This window comes from Haliotis rufescens, unplaced genomic scaffold (assembly GCF_023055435.1).
Source record: "Haliotis rufescens isolate VD_foot unplaced genomic scaffold, xgHalRufe1.0.p SCAF_9, whole genome shotgun sequence".
Taxonomy (NCBI): Eukaryota; Metazoa; Mollusca; class Gastropoda; order Lepetellida; family Haliotidae; genus Haliotis; species Haliotis rufescens.
Window position 1 is genome coordinate 34,911,004 of NW_025964383.1, and position 20,560 is coordinate 34,931,563.

General features: G+C 40.5%; 1 protein-coding gene across 4 annotated transcripts in view; it reads left to right on the forward strand.

Moving 5' to 3' along the window:
• The window catches only part of LOC124147802 (UDP-glucuronic acid decarboxylase 1-like), an 87,227-nt gene that overhangs the window by 14,285 nt on the left and 52,382 nt on the right, over positions 1-20,560 (forward strand). For 2 of the 4 annotated variants that reach the window (XM_048390487.1, XM_048390488.1), the window contains exon 4: positions 14,861-14,872. The exons of the other annotated variants lie outside the window; for them this stretch is intronic. In XM_048390487.1, coding sequence (XP_048246444.1) covers positions 14,861-14,872 — 12 coding nt within the window. The remainder of the gene's footprint in view (positions 1-14,860; positions 14,873-20,560) is intronic. 4 annotated transcript variants of the gene reach the window in all.

Consider the following 20,560-nt stretch of genomic DNA (forward strand, 5'->3'; position numbering starts at 1 on the left):
CCACGATACTTTTGCTTCCAAATTTGTCCATAAAAATTGAAAACTGTGACTTAATCATTTAAATATAACTCTTATACATTGTGAATGTCAACAGTCTTTTCAACTTCCAGTTACTCGTAAACATTTTCTGGCTGCTGCCCATTGCAAACACACCGCCTTCTATGTGAAATAAATGACTTAATTGTTGCTTATTAAACAAGAGGGTGAACCTGGAGCAATAGTCATTGTATAATGAACTGTCACTTCTAATTAATTAATTGAAAAGTCCATATTGATAAGATTTCATTTGATACAGTCACAGACCCAGCCTCTGATATGGTACACACTTCAGATGGAAATAAGACCTCAAAATTGACGAAAGTACTGGAATGTAAATAATATATTTTTTGCCAACACACTGTAATACCATTTACAACAGTTGCTATTTCATGTCATCACTCTAAATATATTGAATTACAATCTAAACACACATTGTCCAAATTTGATAACTGCAGATTGTTGTCTCCTGCATGCCAACGAAATGAACAGCTGATGGTGGTAAACATGCCTCCTAAATGATCTATAATTGTCCTCGCGAATAATCCCCCATCAAGTCAACTATGAACAGAAATACATACATATTGGTGTGATTTCTCCTAAAGTAGACAATGAACAGAAATATAAGTCGAATGTAATTTTTTGTTCATGCTAATGCTAATATATGCTAAATATATGTATTCCAGTGGAATAATTAATGTTCAAAAATAGGATATCCGAGGATATATCTATATAGTCTAGTAATATTACTTGCAACATTATTTGAGTCACAAGTACCAAAAATCAAATACAGTTTCATCCCGGTGTGAAGATGAAATATCTCTGAAAATTAGCAAAATCTCATCACACACCAAAAAATCTCATTGCTTTTGGACCAGGGGAGATTTTCTTGCACAGGTAAAAATTTCCAGGATATTACCTGGAGGCCAAGTGTGAGATGAGGCCAGGTGTGAGACAAAGCCAGGTGTGGGATAAGGCCAGGTGTGAGACAAGGCCAGGTGTGACACAAGGCCAGGTGTGACACAAGGCCAGGTGTGAGACAAGGCCAGGTGTGAGACAAGGCCCGGTTTGAGATGAGGCCAAGTGTGAGACAAGGCCAGGTGTGAGACAAGGCCAGGTGTGACACAAGGCCAGGTGTGACACAAGGCCAGGTGTGACACAAGGCCAGGTGTGAGACAAGGCCAGGTGTGAGACAAGGCCAGTTAAGAAGTAAAGAATCTGCCTGTGGGCAAAATGGTGTTTTTTCTTGTATTTTTTAAAGAAAGTTTTTAAGGAAAGGTCGAATGTAATTGTGATGTTCTGTATTGAGTTATAATGTAACTTTCTCCAGTACAGCCCTTCAAACTATGGATTCATTTTGACATTAGTTATTGTCTGTAGAACATGTAGTCTTATTATTTAAGAAAATGATGATGAAAGATGTAAGACTTAATATCTGAAAGCATCATGGCAGTCCTACTTTTGGAGGCGTATGTAACAACTTTCAAATTCATACGCCCTGAGCTTGGATTCTATCCAAGTGCTTACAGCTGTTGGACACCATGTTCCCACTGCTGTTGTGAAGAGCAGTCATTTGTGGAGGACGACTATATTGTGTCGGGTCATTGAAAGTATTGTAGGGGTAGTCCGGTAGCCTAGTGGTTAAAGCGTTCACTCACCTCGCTGAACACCTGGGTTTGATTCCCGACATGGGTACAATGTGTGAAGACCATTTCTGATTTCCCTGCCGTGATATTGCTGGATTATTGCTAAAATTGGTGTAAAATCACACTCACTCTCTGATAGTATTGTAACCATGGTTGCACTGTAAGCTGGCAAGCAATGTAACCATTGTCAGTCCTCTAAGTTCATTTTTTCGCGATGGTGCCAAGCAACTCCTAGTTTGAATATTTTAGGATCTAAACTTCAGTTTTTAGGGGTCAACAGATATCTTAAACAGATATTGTCGACAGTTGTGTTTACCATTAAGTAGCCAAGTGATGAGCAGTAGATAAATTTAGATCACCAATCCTAGAGTTGGTTGCATTTGGCCACCAAAATGGTCGCTACTCAGAGGGCTGATGGTTGCACTGTAACCTGGAAAGCACTGTATCCATTGGAGTGATGTAACCAGGTGATCATAATGACCATCAGAACACTGTGACCATGACAAGAATGTAACCATGGTTGCACTGTAACCTTTGAAGCACTGTAACCATGGCAATGATGTAACCATGAGAGTGTTGTAACCAAGTGATCATTATATTCATCAGAACACTTTCACCATGAAAGCACCGTAACCATGGAAACAATTTAACTATGGATGCACTGACATGATGGAAATAATCCTGTTGCATTAGGGGTAATAAATACACAATTGGGATACTATGACATGCATCAACCAAGTCGGCGAGCCTGACCACCCGATCCCATTAGTCACCTCTTGCGACAGGCATAGTTGCCTTTTACGGCAAGCATGGGTTGCTGAAGACATATTTCAACCTAGAGATATTCTCGGGTCATCTGATTCCTGATGAAAGTTTCATGTATGCTGAGGAAGATGTACAAGATGATGATGTTTTCTGCATGTAATAAATTCCAATGTTTTCTGTCCATTAAAGTTTTGGCCATGTTGACTCAAAGCTTCTTTTCCTGTGTTAGTTATACTTTTGTAGCCCAATTTGGAACAAATTCAATTATTTGATGCCTACAATCCCCAAAAGGAAGATTCTTGCAGCAGCTTTCGTTACTGTATTTTTCGTTGCAGCAAGCTAGGTTTTTGTTACTGTATATATTTTCCATGATAAAAGCCAAGAAATTAACTATCATTTCTTTAGGTGTGAGGGAAGCACTGATACAAGAAGCAGGAAATGGATTAGTCCACTTGAAACATGCTTTGCAAACTCTCGTTTGTAAGCAGGCTTGTGTCAAGCTTCAATCACCATGGTGACCGTGTTAAGTGTCCATATGCAGGAATTTCATGCATTTAAATTCCCCCTGAGGGTGTGTAGACAGATCCGTTGTTTATCTAGTTTATCGACTCAGGACTAGTTTTTAAAATAATGAATCAAAATTGTTTTAATATGTGTCATCACTTATTTTTAAAATGTCAGTGAAGTATTTTATGATCTTGAATAATCATCATGATGTTTAATTTGTTAATGTGTCATCTCACTCTCTCAATCTCTCCATCACTCACTCACTCACTCACTCACTGTGGCAAAATAGTATGGATGCTGGAATGAGTGAAACAAATTTAATTGAAGTATGTATACTCACACACAAAAGAAACGCAAATGGTTTTAAGCAAATAGGTAACAAACACGGAACCATAAATTGATACGAGCATGTAGTGAAGCCTTATGGTGTTACCAACAATTTTGGTTGCATTTTGGAAGCCCTGAATAAAAACGCAACATAAAAAACAATTTGCCAAAACGCACCATTTCAATGAATATGGGGGTATGATGCACCCATTTCTCGTGAAATCAAAAATGCACGAACTGTCACGAACTGTCACGAACTGTAGTGTGTATAAAACTGTAGCCGATTCTTGGACCGACCACTCCTTGGTCAACAATGCCACGCCTAACTCAAATTCAGAGAAACCAGACGTTTGGAAGCTGGAAAGTCTGTCCAAGATGTTCATTTCAACGTTAACATAACCACAATTTACCGTCTCCTGCATCGATACAATGCTACACAGACCACAGATGACCTTCCTCGGAGCGGTCGTCCTTGGGTCACCACACCTCGACAAGATCGGCAGATTACTCGTCAACACCAGCAACATCCGTTCCTGCAAGTGAAAGTGCTCAACAGACCATAGGAACACATAATCGACACATTAGCCGGGACACTGTGATCCGACGTCTCCATTCCATCAACCTCAGATGTCGACGACCAGCACGTCGTCCTGTTCTCCAACCAGGGCATCGACAAGCAAGACTTCAGTGGGCACAGGGTCATCACAATTGGCGTCATCGTGAGTGGAGGCGTGTCATCTTCTCTGATGAAAGTCGCTTTTATGTCTCCCATGCAGACGGAAGAGTCAGAATTTGGCGGCATCGAGGTGATTGTTTCGCTGACAGAAACATTGTGGAAAGGGATCCATGGGGTGGACCTAACGTTATGATATGGGCAGAGATTGGACTTAATGCGAGACTTGGACCCATCTGCTTTCTGAATGTTGGTCAAGGTCGGGGACATGGCGTCACTGCTCAGCGGTATATCGACCAAGTGATCAAACCCCATGTTGTTCCATTTTTTGCACAACATCAACAACACATTTTCCAGCAGGGCAATGCTCGTCCCCATGTTGCCAGAGCTACCATGGCCTTTCTGCAACAACACAACATCCGTGTTCTACCGTGGCAAGCCCTCAGCCCTGATCTGAACACTTGTGGGATGTGGTTCAAAGGCGTCTGCACAATGTGCGCCCAGTCCCTACAACTGCCGATGAACTACGCACAGCTGCTCAGGATGTGTGCAGGAGGATCCCTAGGGCCTTTACAAATCATCTGATCCACTCAATGTACAGGAGCTGTGTAGCAGTGATCAATGCTAATGGTGGTCACACCAGGTGTTGACTAACATTTTGCGTATTGACCCAAAACTGTGTAAGCCCTTAACATTTGAAAAAAACAATTATGTCATCAGCCTTTTAATCCATTAAACTGTCTTCAGTCAATTTTTTGTCAATCTTGCCCTATTAGTATTTCTTGTCTTTACTGTTGAAAATAAATAACATGTAAACTGCATACTCGACTTGCGTTTCTTTTGCGTGTGAGTATACATATATGATCTTATCTTAAGTTAATGTTTGGACAGTCCATGTCAGATTTCCATCACTCAATTCAGACTATAACACAATCATAAAGCATCACACATGCTATGTATTTAGTTGTCCGTGCTCACCCGGGGACTCCATTATAAAGAATGCTTGTGACAAGGGCTGACTGGGGCTATTTACACTATTGTGATTGTATTTCAGTAGTGTAGGGTCCTGTTGGACCAGCATTGTGACAGATGTCAACTGTGGCAGTAGTATTGCCTTAAGGCTTGATAATTAAATTAATCAATGTAATAGAATAAAGCTGACAATCTCAAAGGCAGCCATTTTTCTCCCTGTCACTGCTCAAACCAAAGGGAAGTAACTCTAATGTGTAGTTTTAATAATCCTTGCTAACTAAGACAAAGGCATGTTTGAAATTAGCATAATTAATGTATTATTTATAACTACTTGCAACTATTGCTGCTATTGAAATTATTATTATTATGAATACTATCGACAATACTATTATTGCAGCACATATATAGTTCAGAGAATCTTAAGAACACAGTACCGCAACTTCTCATGAGGACAATCTTTGCTGTAGGTCATGTGTCTCAAAGACAAGCAGACCGCCTCCGTGGTCTTGTGGTAGAGCGTCCGCCCGGAGAGCGGAAGGTCCAGGGTTCGATCCCGGGCCGCGTCATACAAAAAGACGTTAAAAGATTGTACTTGTTGTTACCCTGTCTGGCGCTCGGCATTAAGGGGCTAAAACAAGGACTGGTCGGCTCGGAGTCAGTATACTGTGTCTGAGTGGGGTATTCATGTTAAACTGCGGCATGGTATCTCAGTGAGCTAGCACTATAAATCGGCATCAGTCCGGACTAGTACAAGCAGCCACACACACACATACACGTGCATGCACGTCGCTATATAAGTGCAATAATCTTGGACGCGACGTTAAACCCAATTTCACCTCACCTCAAAGACAAGCAACAAGTTTTTGTGAGAATCCATCGGATACAAGCCCATGACATTTAGATTGTTAGCCCAATAGCTAACCAACTGAGTAACATCCACAATGTTAAACTTCGTGCAAATTTACCTAGTCATGCCTAAGTCGTAACGGAACAGAACTGAACGAAAAGGGGCAAATAGGTGATGGAGACTTTCGAAGGGTACGGGTAGGCATGGTGTCTCGTGACTTTAGCCTACCGACACTCACAGGTGATGCCATTTGACACACTCGTCCCATTCCATAAGCTACAAGATAGCGAGTGGTGGGGGTGAATCGATATGGCATGAACGGCTCCAGGCATACAGTGTGCGAGCTTAGCCTCAATTTTGTAATTGACATCTTTTCCCCGTAAAAACCAAGCCTCGTTCTCAAGTGCGACCTACAAACAGTAAATACAATTTGCTAGCAGATGACATATTCACTCTATAGTCTCTGTCAACTGGAGTTTTTAAACAGATGTTTCCACTAAAACAACTTTTTTGTACTTTTATTTGTTTTCCATATTAGTTTTACGAAATATATTCACTGGATATTAATGCTTTTCCCCAGGATAATAAGGTTTATTCATTTCATGATGAGGATCATCTTTTTTAAAATTGTCCCAACTGTATGCATAACTGACATGGACGACATGGGCTACCATTATGATACGATGTCTTACATTTTTCTCAGGAGGAATACCATTATTTCTTCTTTTGTTTCTATTTTTTCTGACTTTTTGGATGGCATAAATGCACATACATTCACGAGATGCAAAATTCTATATAATATTAATGCATACACAAACCTTATTGGTACAAATGTACTCTTGATATTTTTCACTTGAAAATTCATTAGTTTTAGAGGCGCTAGAATTCCAATATGTTCATACCGTTCTTGACAAATCTCCAGTGGTGTCACTTGGAAGTTGCATCATGATAAAAAGTTAGTAAGAGACTAGTATCCCAAGTGAGTTCCAAGAAAATAACAGTTGAAACACATGATTTAGCCATGACTGAGCATAAAAAGGCAATAACCAATGTATAATCCAAAAGTAATCGTCCACCACAACAGTAACAGTAGTATACTGCTACAGCAGACGATGGGTTTGAGCCAATCATTTTACTGATAGAGGTCACGTGACTAAAATCTTGACTACTTCCGTGCTGTGAAGGGTTACTTTTCCCTTTTATCCAATTACAATCATGTTTACAGTTGTAGCTCCTCCTATTTTAAGTTAGGAAGCTTAGTGATCAGTGATTGCAGGGAACACAGGAATTGGCCCCCCCTCCCTTTAAGATAGATGGAACCCATATTTTTGTGAATGACTTCTACCCTGTGAGAGAATATTTTGAGGTCATGTGACTTCAATAAACATGTTCTCACAGCCTCTACAGTACATGGATGGGTTATATTTAGGTATTATTTTGATAAATGGACATATGTGGAAATGGGAAATATATAAAACATTACATGTTCATATAGGAATTGTATGAAAAGGTATTTATGAGGTAGGTATAGAGCCAAGGATTTTTCACTTCCTGTGACAGGGGTTGTGACGTCACTATGGGGCCTTTAGCACTGAATCTATTTATAACCTGTGTGAAAGCGAGGCTTGGTTTTCATCTATAAGCGGTAACATAGGCTGAGCTTGCATACTGATAAGATGTCGTATTCACGAGTACACATGAATGAAAGTGTTTTAATAATTTGTTGGGTGATTTTGTCACAGAAAAGTGTGGGCTGCTAGTTTGATAGATCATTACTCCTACTCCAGACAAGTGTTCAAAATCAGTGCCTGCCAGTAGTCCCGCGGCAGGTTGTTCTCGTGTCGGTCGGGTCCATAGTTTGGCCTGCAGTGAATTTACGTGTCGATTATTAGGCTTAAAGAAATAATAGTCTTGGTTCTCAGGCACTGCCCACATATCATAAAGTTCATTGCACGTTTCGTTTTTGCTTCGTTTTTCAATTTTGTTTGTACCTTGTGTTTAAGTATTAGGATTTTTATATTTTGCGGAAAAAGGAAATAAAAACAAAACATGCGGCAGACTTTATGATGATGTGGTAGGTGCCTGAGAACCAAGCAGAGCTACAGATAAGCAGCATATTTGTGTAAAATACGCCCCCCCCAAAAAAATATTTTTTTTATTTTTTTTAAAAACCCAATTACTTTCAATTAACTTGCGTACATAAACACATGCATTAAATGATGCGTACAAAGGAGCTAATTTCCGAAACACATTTATGAGCTAATAGTCTTCTTTCAGGGTCAAGCCTATTTATTTAGAACAGTTATATACATCTAAAACTATATTTCATATTTTTTTTAAATCTTAAAATGTTCACTAATTTTGGGAAAAACCCAATAGATTGATGAATAGATGAGTGAAAAAATATTGATTACCCAATGAAAAATGTAATAACCCAATTAAAATAGAAACCCTAGAATAAAAACTCAATTGCTCAAAAAGTTATCTGGAGCTCTGACCAAGACTCTTGTTTCTTTAAGCCTTAGTCACAATCAGCTGCAGTTGTTTAGATAGGGGGCCTGAAGTGTTTAGTCAGGGCCTGCAGATTCTAAAGTCGGCAGCCTAGTATTTATACGATTTCAAACGCTCCTCCATACTGCTTATGTGATTTTACATAGCATCTTAAATTTATACTACTATTCCTTGCCGTATATTGAAGTACACTATTACTACTAAAAATGAGACCTGACAGCGCCGACAGCGTAGTTTCAACGTAGTTTCTATAATAAGAACATGTATACAATTGTATTCCTTGACAATACTTTTGTCATATTATATTGTATTCTAATTCTTGAGCGGTATTCAAATAAGTTTTGGCTTGTTTACCAATCCAGTTCTCAAGTGCTTAAGTCCTCTCAACTCATACATACACCAGGGACATTTCCTGGATGTATAAAGCAAGAAAAAAAATTGTGTCAGTATGCATGTACTAGCCATGGGTGGGCCATAACATTTAACTTAAATGTAATCGTCCACCACAACAGTAACAGTAGTATACTACTACAGCAGACGATGGGTTTGAGCCAATCATTTTACTGATAGAGGTCACGTGACTAAAATCTTGACTACTTCCGGTGCTGTGAAGGGTTACTTTCCCTAATTAAAACTAATCAACCAATACATATTTGAGATTTAAGTTCTGATTTATTTAAGCGCAAATGTCTGTTCAGTGTGATAACACTGACAAACTATGTCCAGACAGCTTAAGACAGAAAGAACCAAATGTCAAACACCACAACCTGTAAACCATCAGTTTAGACCCCTGACACACAAATTAGACCCTCAGTGACATATCAGTCAACACAAATTTAAACAAACGGTGTTAAACTGCCCTAAAGTAACATATCTGTCACTAGAATGTGATGCTATCAGTAAGGTGCCAGATGTATTTATGTTTCTGGCCGCTCTGTGTGGGACTTCCCCCCCCCCCCCCCCCCCCCCCGAGGGGGAAACTGGGGACTGTCTTTTGTCCAATTAAAAACATGTTTACAGTTGTAGCTCCTCCTATTTTAAGTTGGATATAGTAAGCTTAGTGATCAGTGATTGCAGGGAACACAGGAATTGGCCCCCCCTCCCTTTAAGATAGATGGAACCCATATTTTTGTGAATGACTTCTACCCTGTGAGAGAATATTTTGAGGTCATGTGACTTCAATAAACATGTTCTCACAGCCTCTACAGTACATGGATGGGTTATATTTAGGTATTATTTTGATAAATGGACATATGTGGAAATGGGAAATATATGAAAACATTACATGTTCATATAGGATTTGTAATAAAAGGTATACATGAGGTAGGTATAGAGCCAAGGATTTTTCACTTCCTGTGACGGGGGGGGGGGGGGGGGGGGTTTGTGACGTCACTATGGGACCTTTAGCATTGAATCTATTTATAACCTGTGTGAAAGCGAGGCTTGGTTTTCATCTATAAGCGGTAACATAGGCTGAGCTTGCACACTGATAAGATGTCGAATTCACGAGTACACATGAATGAAAGTGTTTTAATAATTTGTTGGGTGATTTTGTCACAGAAAAGTGTGGGCTGCTAGTTTGATAGATCATTACTCCTACTCCAGACAAGTGTTCAAAATCAGTGCCTGCCAGTAGTCCCGTGGCAGGTTGTTCTCGTGTCGGTCGGGTCCATAGTTTGGCCTGCAGTGAATTTACATGTCGATTATTAGGCTGAAAGAAATAATAGTCTTGGTTCTCAGGCACTGCCCACATCATCATAAAGTTCATTGCACGTTTCTTTTTTGCTTCCATTTTCAATTTTGTTTGTACCTTGTGTTTAAGTATTAGGATTTTTATATTTTGCGGAAAAAGGAAATAAAAACAAAACGTGCGGCAGACTTTATGATGATGTGGTAGGTGTTTGAGAACCAAGCAGAGCTACAGATAAGCAGCATATTTGTGTAAAATACGCCCCCCCCCAAAAAAAAAATGTAAAACCCAATTACTTTCAATTAACTTGCGTACATAAACACATGCATTAAATGATGAGTACAAAGGAGCTAATTTCCGAAACACATTTACGAGCTAATAGTCTTCTTTCTGGGTCAAGCCTATTTATTTAGAACAGTTATATACATCTAAAACTATATTTCATTTTGTTTATAAATCTTAAAATGTTCACTAATTTTGGGAAAAACCCAATAGATTGATGAATAGACGAGTGAAAAAATATTGATTACCCAATGAAAAATGTAATAACCCAATTAAAATAGAAACCCTAGAATAAAAACTCAATTGCTCAAAAAGTTATCTGGAGCTCTGACCAAGACTATTGTTTCTTTAAGCCTTAGTCACAATCAGCTGCAGTTGTTTAGATAGGGGGCCTGAAGTGTTTAGTCAGGGCCTGCAGATTCTAAAGTCGGCAGCCTAGTATTTATACGATTTCAAACGCTCCTCCATACTGCTTATGTGATTTTACATAGCATCTTAAATTTATACTACTACTCCTTGCCGTATATTGCAGTACACTATTACTACTAAAAATGAGACCCGACAGCACCGACAGCGTAGTTTCATTGTAGTTTCTATAATAAGAACATGTATACAATTGTATTCCTTGACTATACTTTTGTCATATTATATTGTATTCTAATTCTGGAGCAGTATTCAAATAAGTTTGTGCTTGTTTACCAATCCAGTTCTCAAGTGCTTAAGTCCTCTCAACTCATACATACACCAGGGACATTTCCTGGATGTATAAAGCAAGAAAAAAAATTGTGTCAGTATGCATGTACTAGCCATAACATTTAACTTAAATGCTGTGGGTTGTTTTGTAAGTTTTCGAGGTCGTTCAGTCATTCACCAGGTGTGAAGAACCACATACAGACCAGGTGAGGGTTATCACTGCCACACCTTCCTGAACAAAACCAATAGCTTCTCAAAGCATTTTGGTGAAAACCGCTGGGGGTCTTTATGCCAAATTTCTTTTTAAATGAAGCGATGAATTGAAGGTAAATAAACAGCCATCAAGTGGTAGTCTCAATTTGTATGCATCTGTGCTTTCTATTGACCAAAGCGTAGATGTGATTGTGGGTTAAAAGTAGGCCTTCGTCAACCTTCGCTGGTCGTAAGAGAGATGAGTCTTGCTGACTTGGTTCATTGAGTGTTATCGTTACCTGATGGCGAGGGTCATTGCTTATACATGTAGTAGCAATCACAGGACCCGTGAAGATTCCGAGGTAGAATAAGTCTTCAGCAGCCCATGCTTGTCGTAAGCGACTGACGAGATCGAGTGGTCAGGCTCGCTGACTTGGTTGATGCATGTCATCGATCCCAATTACGTGGATCGATGCTCATGGTGTCAATCACTGGATTGTCTGGTCCAGACTCAATTATTTACAGACTGCTGCTGTAGAGCTGGGATATTGCTGATTGAGGCGTTAAACAACAAACCAACCCATGCCATTTGCATAATCGTTACTCATGATGTCAATCACTGGATTATTTCGGTCTGTAATATCCTGTAAGTCTAGAAAGTTTTGCAAGCAGAGTACTGCAAAAACTGCAAGGGACACACACTTACAACAGTTTCATGAAGTAGTTACTTTTGCAGACCACCAACAAACAAAAGACATAAGGAGGCATATTTCTTGTGTTTACTTTCACACGTTGTCAGACCAGCCAGTACATGATGAAACAAATATCCCCTCACATCTTGAGTTTCGATTATTACACATTGTCACTCAGTGTCAAAAGTCTAATTAGTCTTAAGTTCCCTAACCTGCCACATCTCATCAAGTTGTTGACACAACACCGAGTAATCCAGACACACGCCAGCCAGTCAGTTAGATAAACACGCTACTCCAACCTCCCTTGTCAAATACCTCAACACCTTTGATATTTGGTCATCTTAACGGGATATTGCAAAACCTTTCAAACCCAGTTAAGGCTATTGTTAGGCACTCAGTCCTTTCATGGCGTGACACTTTCCAGATTTACAGGGGGCACGGGTGGCCCAGTCGTCTCTTAGCCGCGATTAGCTGTGCAGAGTTGCGTCCCTTGGGCACGCCAGAAACCTATGGTTGTGGGTTCGAATCCCGGTTCGCCCCGATTATGTTTCTAGGTTTGTCAGCACCATACCCGCGCTCGTGGGTTTCACCGAAGCGATAAACATCTGAGACCTGCATCACTTTGGCTTTCCTCCCACATTAAGCTGACACGCCGCGATATAACTGGAATACTGTTAAAAGCGGCGTTAAACCCAACTCACTCACTCACTCCAGATTTACAGTATCTGGAATATATCTGAGTGCGGCATTAAACTACAAGCAGACACAGACTCTACTGAAGGACATGGAAGAGCCTTGATCTTATTTCGCCCTATAGGGTTTTACTTTTACCTTTACTTACAACAATTTTAAGGGTCCTTGCAGGCAATAAGAGGGTGTTGTTAAGTTATGAAATGGCGTAGTGTACTGTACGTTTACATAATTACTTGAAAGCCTGAAATGAATCATTGATCATTCTACCATGACATTGATGAATGCTTGATTCGGATTAAAAAGAGGTTTCCTAAGGCGCTCGGTTCAAAATTAAAATAAAGAGGTATCTATACTACAGTGGAACTACATCAACTTTCAAAACACAGTAGGTTTATCTCATAAATTAATGATGTTGTTTTAAATCCAGTTTAAGAACAAATAGGTCTACAGTTCCACCTTATTTCTCATATGGTATTGTCAATCTATGGGAGAGGGCGTTTTAAGTTGTGATAACTTGTGCCAATCATTTTCATGAGAATAAAATATGTTTAAACTAAACTAATGATGAGGACAGTGGTCATGATTGATGGATGAAATATCAGACACCCCTATCTGCTCTTAATGCGCTGTAGGCACAATGAATATTATTGTGCGTCCCTCAGAGTGCGCTATATTCTTTTTCTGTGTCCATTCTCTACATTTGTGGTACGGGACGGCATTTGTCCCCGGCCTGTTGCAAATACAGTAAACTACGTTCACAACGAACTTCCGGGGAATAACAAACTGTTTCTCGGTCCCATCCATTTTGTGTATATATGTTGTACATATCTTATAACGAATTATGGTTACAACGAATAAGAATTAGTGGTCCCTTTGAGTTCGTTATAACCGTAGTTGACTGTATTCCCAAATGGGGAGGCGTGATGGATTGGATAGGTTGAATGACCAGTAGCATGCAGGAAAACTATAATTTCTAATTTTTTATTTGCTTTTTGGGGTGAAATGTAGGGGTGTCACAATAAATCAAAATACAGTGTATCGATATATTGCTATTGATAAGCACTTAACGTCAATAATTGTTAAATCAGTTTCCGATCAATAGTATCGGTTTCAGTTAGGAATATTAATAGTTTTGATTGTATTTACCATATCAATAAAATACATGCAATGCTGTTCAAATTTGTTTTTCTTCTGATCATGAGTGGTAGTAATTTACACATGGTAATGTGGAAGTTTCTTTTTCTTAAATTATTAGGGTAAAGAAAAAACAAAACAGTCATATCTCACTCTGTACTTGTTATTTGTTGTTATGGTTACCACATTCAAAGGAAACTTCAGTTCCAAGGTTTAATTCAACTCTAATATCCATCTAAAATGATACACTGAAAACTATCGATATTTATCGCAATAGTTGCTTGCAATATCAATAGTTATCGCAATAGTTTCTGTCAATATCAATAGTTATCACAATAGTTTCTGTCAATATCAATAGTTATCACAATAGTGATTTCCACACCAATAGTCACCCCTAGTGAAATGTGTGACAGGAATGTTTAATAATTTATATTGTTAACATGAGAACACAGTGACGCTCAAGCTGCACAAATTATTTATCATGGGTGTATTGGACGGACGGACGGACAGATGGACGGACGGACGGATGGATGGATGGACAGACAGACCACCAGCCCATAAAACATAAATATAGCATGATAAATCATGCATGGTTGAAAAAAGTACATGTAGAACAATATTATTCATGAAAAAAAGGTATTAGGTATTTCTTAATTTGTAGGTTTGTGCTGAGGACAAACCCATATTATGAAGGACAAGATTATCTCCTGTTTGTAGCTGTGTGAACTTCATCCGAGATGGATATTCAGTGTAATATGGCGCGAGATATTGTCTTCTTATAGTGGCATATCATTCACATTAAACATCACATGGTATACATGTACAGTATTTGGACAAACAGAAATCGCAGAATCATTCATCTTCACTGAATATATATATCTGTGGGTCATTGAGCAGGTTGCAGGCAAGCAGAGGAAAATCATTCTTTTTTTACATGTATGTGTGAATGTCAAGTATGCTATAATAGATTTTAAAACTAGAATCATATTTTTTCTCTCCCATTTCATATGTATCGTCTGGAGTCAACAAAGCAGTGGAAACTAAGACAACAAATTGTCTGTCTGTCCATTTGCAGAATTGAGTTATTTGAATGCACGGCAGACTGCAAACGTAGTCAGTCGAGTTTTTAGATATGTTTGGTAAAACTGTGTTTGGTGATGACTTTAACATCTTCTTCTTCCTCCTGCTTTGTTTCTAAAGGCCTCAGAAGTGGTAAGTAGTCTTCAGGATAGTAGCGTCTTCCCCAGTCAGATGATCACCATTTCACCCAAGCTCCTCACAGCGATATCCCGTTTGCAGAGCTCTCTATACTATCGCTGCCACCAGTCAAAACTCCCCACAGTGATAGATGACTACAACCATGCTTGGAGTTTAACTCGCAGCCGATTGACCGTTATGTTTACAAACAAGTGACGACTGTCGTGAAGCCGAATACACTCACCCCTGCTAAATTACTTTCTTTGTTTGTCAATTTGAATTTCTATTTCATTAAAACTATCATGTTATTGATAAAGTAAGAATGTAAGGGAGAAATTCATTGATTTTCCGTTAGTCTGCAATCTCGAACCAATCTGATTATACAAACAACAAAGTAAATTCATCTGGAAAACATGGTCAGTCGTAAACCTTTTCAAAATGAACTCTGATGGCATTCCCAAACACATAAACAAAAGTATTAACGTTACTACATTTGGGGTTAGAGGACAAATTTCAAGATTCTTGTAATGGCCGCGCCCACACTGGTGGCAGCGATATTACCGAGAGTGTAACGAAGGTGTCACGCGCTGGGAAGGAGCTTGCATTTCAAGGATCCCTGCCAGCGCGTGACATATTTGTCACCCTGTCGGTATCATCGCTGCCACCAGTGTGCAAGCAACCATTACAAGAATCTTGAAAATTGTCCATCTGACCTCAAATGTAGTGACATTTCTATTTTTCGCAAGTCTTTTGGAATTCAATTCAAGTAAATTTGGAAAAGGTTTACAACTGGCTAATTTACGTTTGTTTCATCATATTGGTTTGAAATTGCAGACCAATGGAAAAACACCCAATTTTCCCCATTCATTGCCACTAAAATAATTTCACGATGGTTGAAATGAAAAAGAAATTCAAGTTGACAAACAAAATAATTCAGCTGGGGAAAGTATATTCTGCATCAAAACAGTTATCACTTGTTTGTAAACATAACAGTCTGTCAGTCAGTCTGTTCCGAGTTCGGAGTCAGTCAGCTCTATGCGAGGATTCAGCCCATCTGTGCAGATGATTGCTGTGACAGGTGGCAGTGATAGTATAGAGAGGACTTAAAGCTCACCTAGCCGAATTCAGACCATTATTTCATGGCAGGTTGTCTTCTATCTGTCATAAAATTTAGAACAATTTTCAATTATTTATAATGACAAGTAAAGATATAACTGAATTTTTATATTTTTCATTATATAATATTTATTAAAGAAAGGGGCAGGTGAATGGTTAAAGTACTCGATTGTTCGAATCTTCCGTTGGTACAATGTGTAAAGCCCATTCTTGTCGCTCCAGCCCTGGCTTCTGTATTGCTCAAAGCGAGTTCAAACCTCACTCACTCACTCACTCACTCATTGGTGTGAGGACTCTTATTTATCATGTTATGGTTCGGGGACTTTTGCTAATCAATTAGCTTCGTCAGTCGCAGTATAAATGTCTTTGTGTAGCTCAATATTTTTGGTTTGTTGTTGCTTCGGCCGGTCAGTGTTGTGGGAAGACAGTAATACCAGTAGGATGTTTAGTATTCTCAGATGTACATGTACCACCTTCTTTGTTCCTTTATAACGCGTGTTAAAAAAATGGCATTGGCAAGAGTACATACAATGTATTTCATCTGTCATTATTTAAAATGTTTACTTTGTATGATTTTTCTGGTTGGCTTTTTTAATCTGTCTAATATAGCAATGATGGAACGGTCGGGCAAAATATAAAAAATCATATTCATTTAAATTTTGTTTTCCGATCGTCGCTTTTACCTCCGGTATGTTGCTCCCTAAGGGGTCACATTATGTTGTTAAGATGGAGAAGATCTTAACATGGATGCGTCCGTCCATGATGTTGGGGAGTTGGTTTTCCCTTGCCAAATTGATGTGAAGATAATCAGGATGTATTGCAAATCAAACCAGTCTATTCCTATGTTGGTGGGGGTGGTCGGATAGCCTAGTGGTTAAAGCGTTTGCTCGTCACGCCGAAGACCCGGGTTCGAATCCCGACATGGGTACAATGTGTGAAGCCCATTTCTGGTGTCCCCCGCCATGATATTGCTGGAATATTGCTAAAGGCGACGTAAAACCAAACTCACTCACTCACTCACTCCTATGTTGGTGTGGGGGGGCACAGGTAGCCCAGTCAGAGTTGCGTCCCTTGGGCATACCAGAAACCTATGACTGTGGGTTCGAATCCCGGTTCGGCTCAATTATGTTTCTAAGTTTGCCAGCATCATACCCATGCTTGTGGGTTTCACCGAAGTGGTAAACGTCTGAGGCCTGCATTACTTTGGGCTTTCCTCCAACATTTAGCTGACGCGCCACGATATAACTGGAATACCGTTAAAAGCGGCGTAAAACCCAATTAACTCACTATGTTGGTTTGGGACTGTCTCTGTGGTGTTGTGGATAGAGCCTGCTGGCACTTGTGATTAATGAGATAAAACAAGGACTGGTCGGCTCTGAGTCAGTATCCTGTGTAAGTCGGGTATTCATTCAACTATACCATGGTATCTCAGTGGGCAAGCACAATAAAACCGGCATTAGTCCAGACTTGTACAAGCAGCCACACACAAACACGTGCATGCATGTCGCTATATAAGTGCAATAAACTTAAGCGCTATGTTAAACCCCATTTCACTTTACCTCTGACTTTGGTTCAAGTCTTCTTTAAATGGTGACAAACCGGTTGTGAGTTATGGATACACCGTCTCTCTTTGTGATCCGAAGTGGTCACAGGGGCCACAGAGCTCCCGAGCTGCCTTTGCTTTTCATAACTGAAATATAATGACTCTTGCTTTTGGTTGCAAACTTATCATACCCTTTAATCTGATTCCTTGGTGTGTGGCAAATCCTTCCCACCCAATTACCTCACAGCTGTACCCCTTGGGGTACTCTTACCCCAAGCTTGCCTCTCCCCCGAGAAGTCGAAGGCTGGGTGCGTGCGTGCGTGCGTGCGTGCCTGCGTGCGTGCGTGCCTGCGTGCCTGCGTGCAAGGGCTTGAGAGTCTCTGTGAGGGATTGGTCAATACTTCTGTGTGTGCCTGCGAGGGCTGGAAAGTCTCTATGAGGGATTGGTCAATACTCCTGTGTGTGTGTGTGTGTGTGTGCAAGGGCTGGAAAGTCTCTATGAGGGATTGGTCAATACTCCTGTGTGTGTCTGTGCAAGGGCTGGAAAGTCTCTATGAGGGATTGGTCAATACTCCTGTGTGTGTGTGTGCAAGGGCTGGAAAGTCTCTGAGGGATTGGTCAATACTTCTGTGTGTGTGTGTTCAAGGGCTGGAAAGTCTCTATGAGGGATTGGTCAATACTCCTGTGTGTGTGTGTGCAAGGGCTGGAAAGTCTCTATGAGGGATTGGTCAATACTCCTGTGTGTGTGTGTGCAAAGGCATGAAAGTCTCTATGAGGGATTGGTCAATACTCCTGTGTGTGTGTGTGCAAGGGCTGGAAAGTCTCTATGAGGGATTGGTCAATACTCCTGTGTGTGTGTGTGCAAAGGCATGAAAGTCTCTATGAGGGATTGGTCAATACTTCTGTGTGTGTGTGTGTGTGCAAAGGCATGAAAGTCTCTATGAGGGATTGGTCAATACTCCTGTGTGTGTGTGTGCAAGGGCATGAAAGTCTCTATGAGGGATTGGTCAATACTCCTGTGTGTGTGTGTGCAAGGGCTGGAAAGTCTCTATGAGGGATTGGTCAATACTCCTGTGTGTGTGTGTGCAAGGGCTTGAAAGTCTCTATGAGGGATTGGTCAATACTCCTGTGTGTGTGTGTGTGTGTGCAAAGGCATGAAAGTCTCTATGAGGGATTGGTCAATACTCCTGTGTGTGTGTGTGCAAAGGCATGAAAGTATCTATGAGGGATTGGTCAATACTCCTGTGTGTGTGTGTGTGTGCAAAGGCATGAAAGTCTCTATGAGGGATTTGTCAATACTCCTGTGTGTGTGTGTGCAAAGGCATGAAAGTCTCTATGAGGGATTGGTCAATACTCCTGTGTGTGTGTGTGTGTGCAAAGGCATGAAAGTCTCTATGAGGGATTGGTCAATACTTCTGTGTGTGTGTGTGTGTGCAAAGGCATGAAAGTCTCTATGAGGGATTGGTCAATACTCCTGTGTGTGTCTGTGTGCAAAGGCATGAAAGTCTCTATGAGGGATTGGTCAATACTTCTGTGTGTGTGTGTGCAAAGGCATGAAAGTCTCTATGAGGGATTGGTCAATACTCCTGTGTGTGTGTGTGTGTGTGCAAAGGCATGAAAGTCTCTATGAGGGATTGGTCAATACTCCTGTGTGTGTGTGTGTGTGCAAAGGCATGAAAGTCTCTATGAGGGATTGGTCAATACTCCTGTGTGTGTCTGTGTGCAAAGGCATGAAAGTCTCTATGAGGGATTGGTCAATACTTCTGTGTGTGTGTGTGCAAAGGCATGAAAGTCTCTATGAGGGATTGGTCAATACTCCTGTGTGTGTGTGTGCAAAGGCATGAAAGTCTCTATGAGGGATTGGTCAATACTCCTGTGTGTGTGTGTGTGTGCAAAGGCATGAAAGTCTCTATGAGGGATTGGTCAATACTCCTGTGTGTGTGTACTAGGGCTAGAAAGTCTATGAGGGATTGGTCAATACTCCTGTGTGTGTGTGTGCAAAGGCATGAAAGTCTCTATGAGGGATTGGTCAATACTCCTGTGTGTGTGTGTGTGTGCAAAGGCATGAAAGTCTCTATGAGGGATTGGTCAATACTCCTGTGTGTGTGTGTGTGTGTGTGTGCAAAGGCATGAAAGTATCTATGAGGGATTGGTCAATACTCCTGTGTGTGTGTGTGTGTGCAAAGGCATGAAAGTCTCTATGAGGGATTGGTCAATACTTCTGTGTGTGTGTGTGCAAAGGCATGAAAGTCTCTATGAGGGATTGGTCAATACTCCTGTGTGTGTGTGTGTGTGCAAAGGCATGAAAGTCTCTATGAGGGATTGGTCAATACTTCTGTGTGTGTGTGTGTGTGTGCAAAGGCATGAAAGTCTCTATGAGGGATTGGTCAATACTCCTGTGTGTGTGTGTGCAAAGGCATGACAGTCTCTATGAGGGATTGGTCAATACTCCTGTGTGTGTGTGTGTGTGTGTGTGTGTGCAAAGGCATGAAAGTCTCTATGAGGGATTGGTCAATACTCCTGTGTGTGTCTGTGTGCAAAGGCATGAAAGTCTCTATGAGGGATTGGTCAATACTCCTGTGTGTGTGTGTGTGTGTGTGTGTGTGTGCAAAGGCATGAAAGTCTCTATGAGGGATTGGTCAATACTCCTGTGTGTGTCTGTGTGCAAAGGCATGAAAGTCTCTATGAGGGATTGGTCAATACTTCTGTGTGTGTGTGTGCAAAGGCATGAAAGTCTCTATGAGGGATTGGTCAATACTCCTGTGTGTGTGTGTGTGTGCAAAGGCATGAAAGTCTCTATGAGGGATTGGTCAATACTCCTGTGTGTGTGTGTGCAAAGGCATGAAAGTCTCTATGAGGGATTGGTCAATACTCCTGTGTGTGTGTGTGTGTGCAAAGGCATGAAAGTCTCTATGAGGGATTGGTCAATACTCCTGTGTGTGTGTGTGTGTGTGTGTGCAAAGGCATGAAAGTATCTATGAGGGATTGGTCAATACTCCTGTGTGTGTGTGTGTGTGCAAAGGCATGAAAGTCTCTATGAGGGA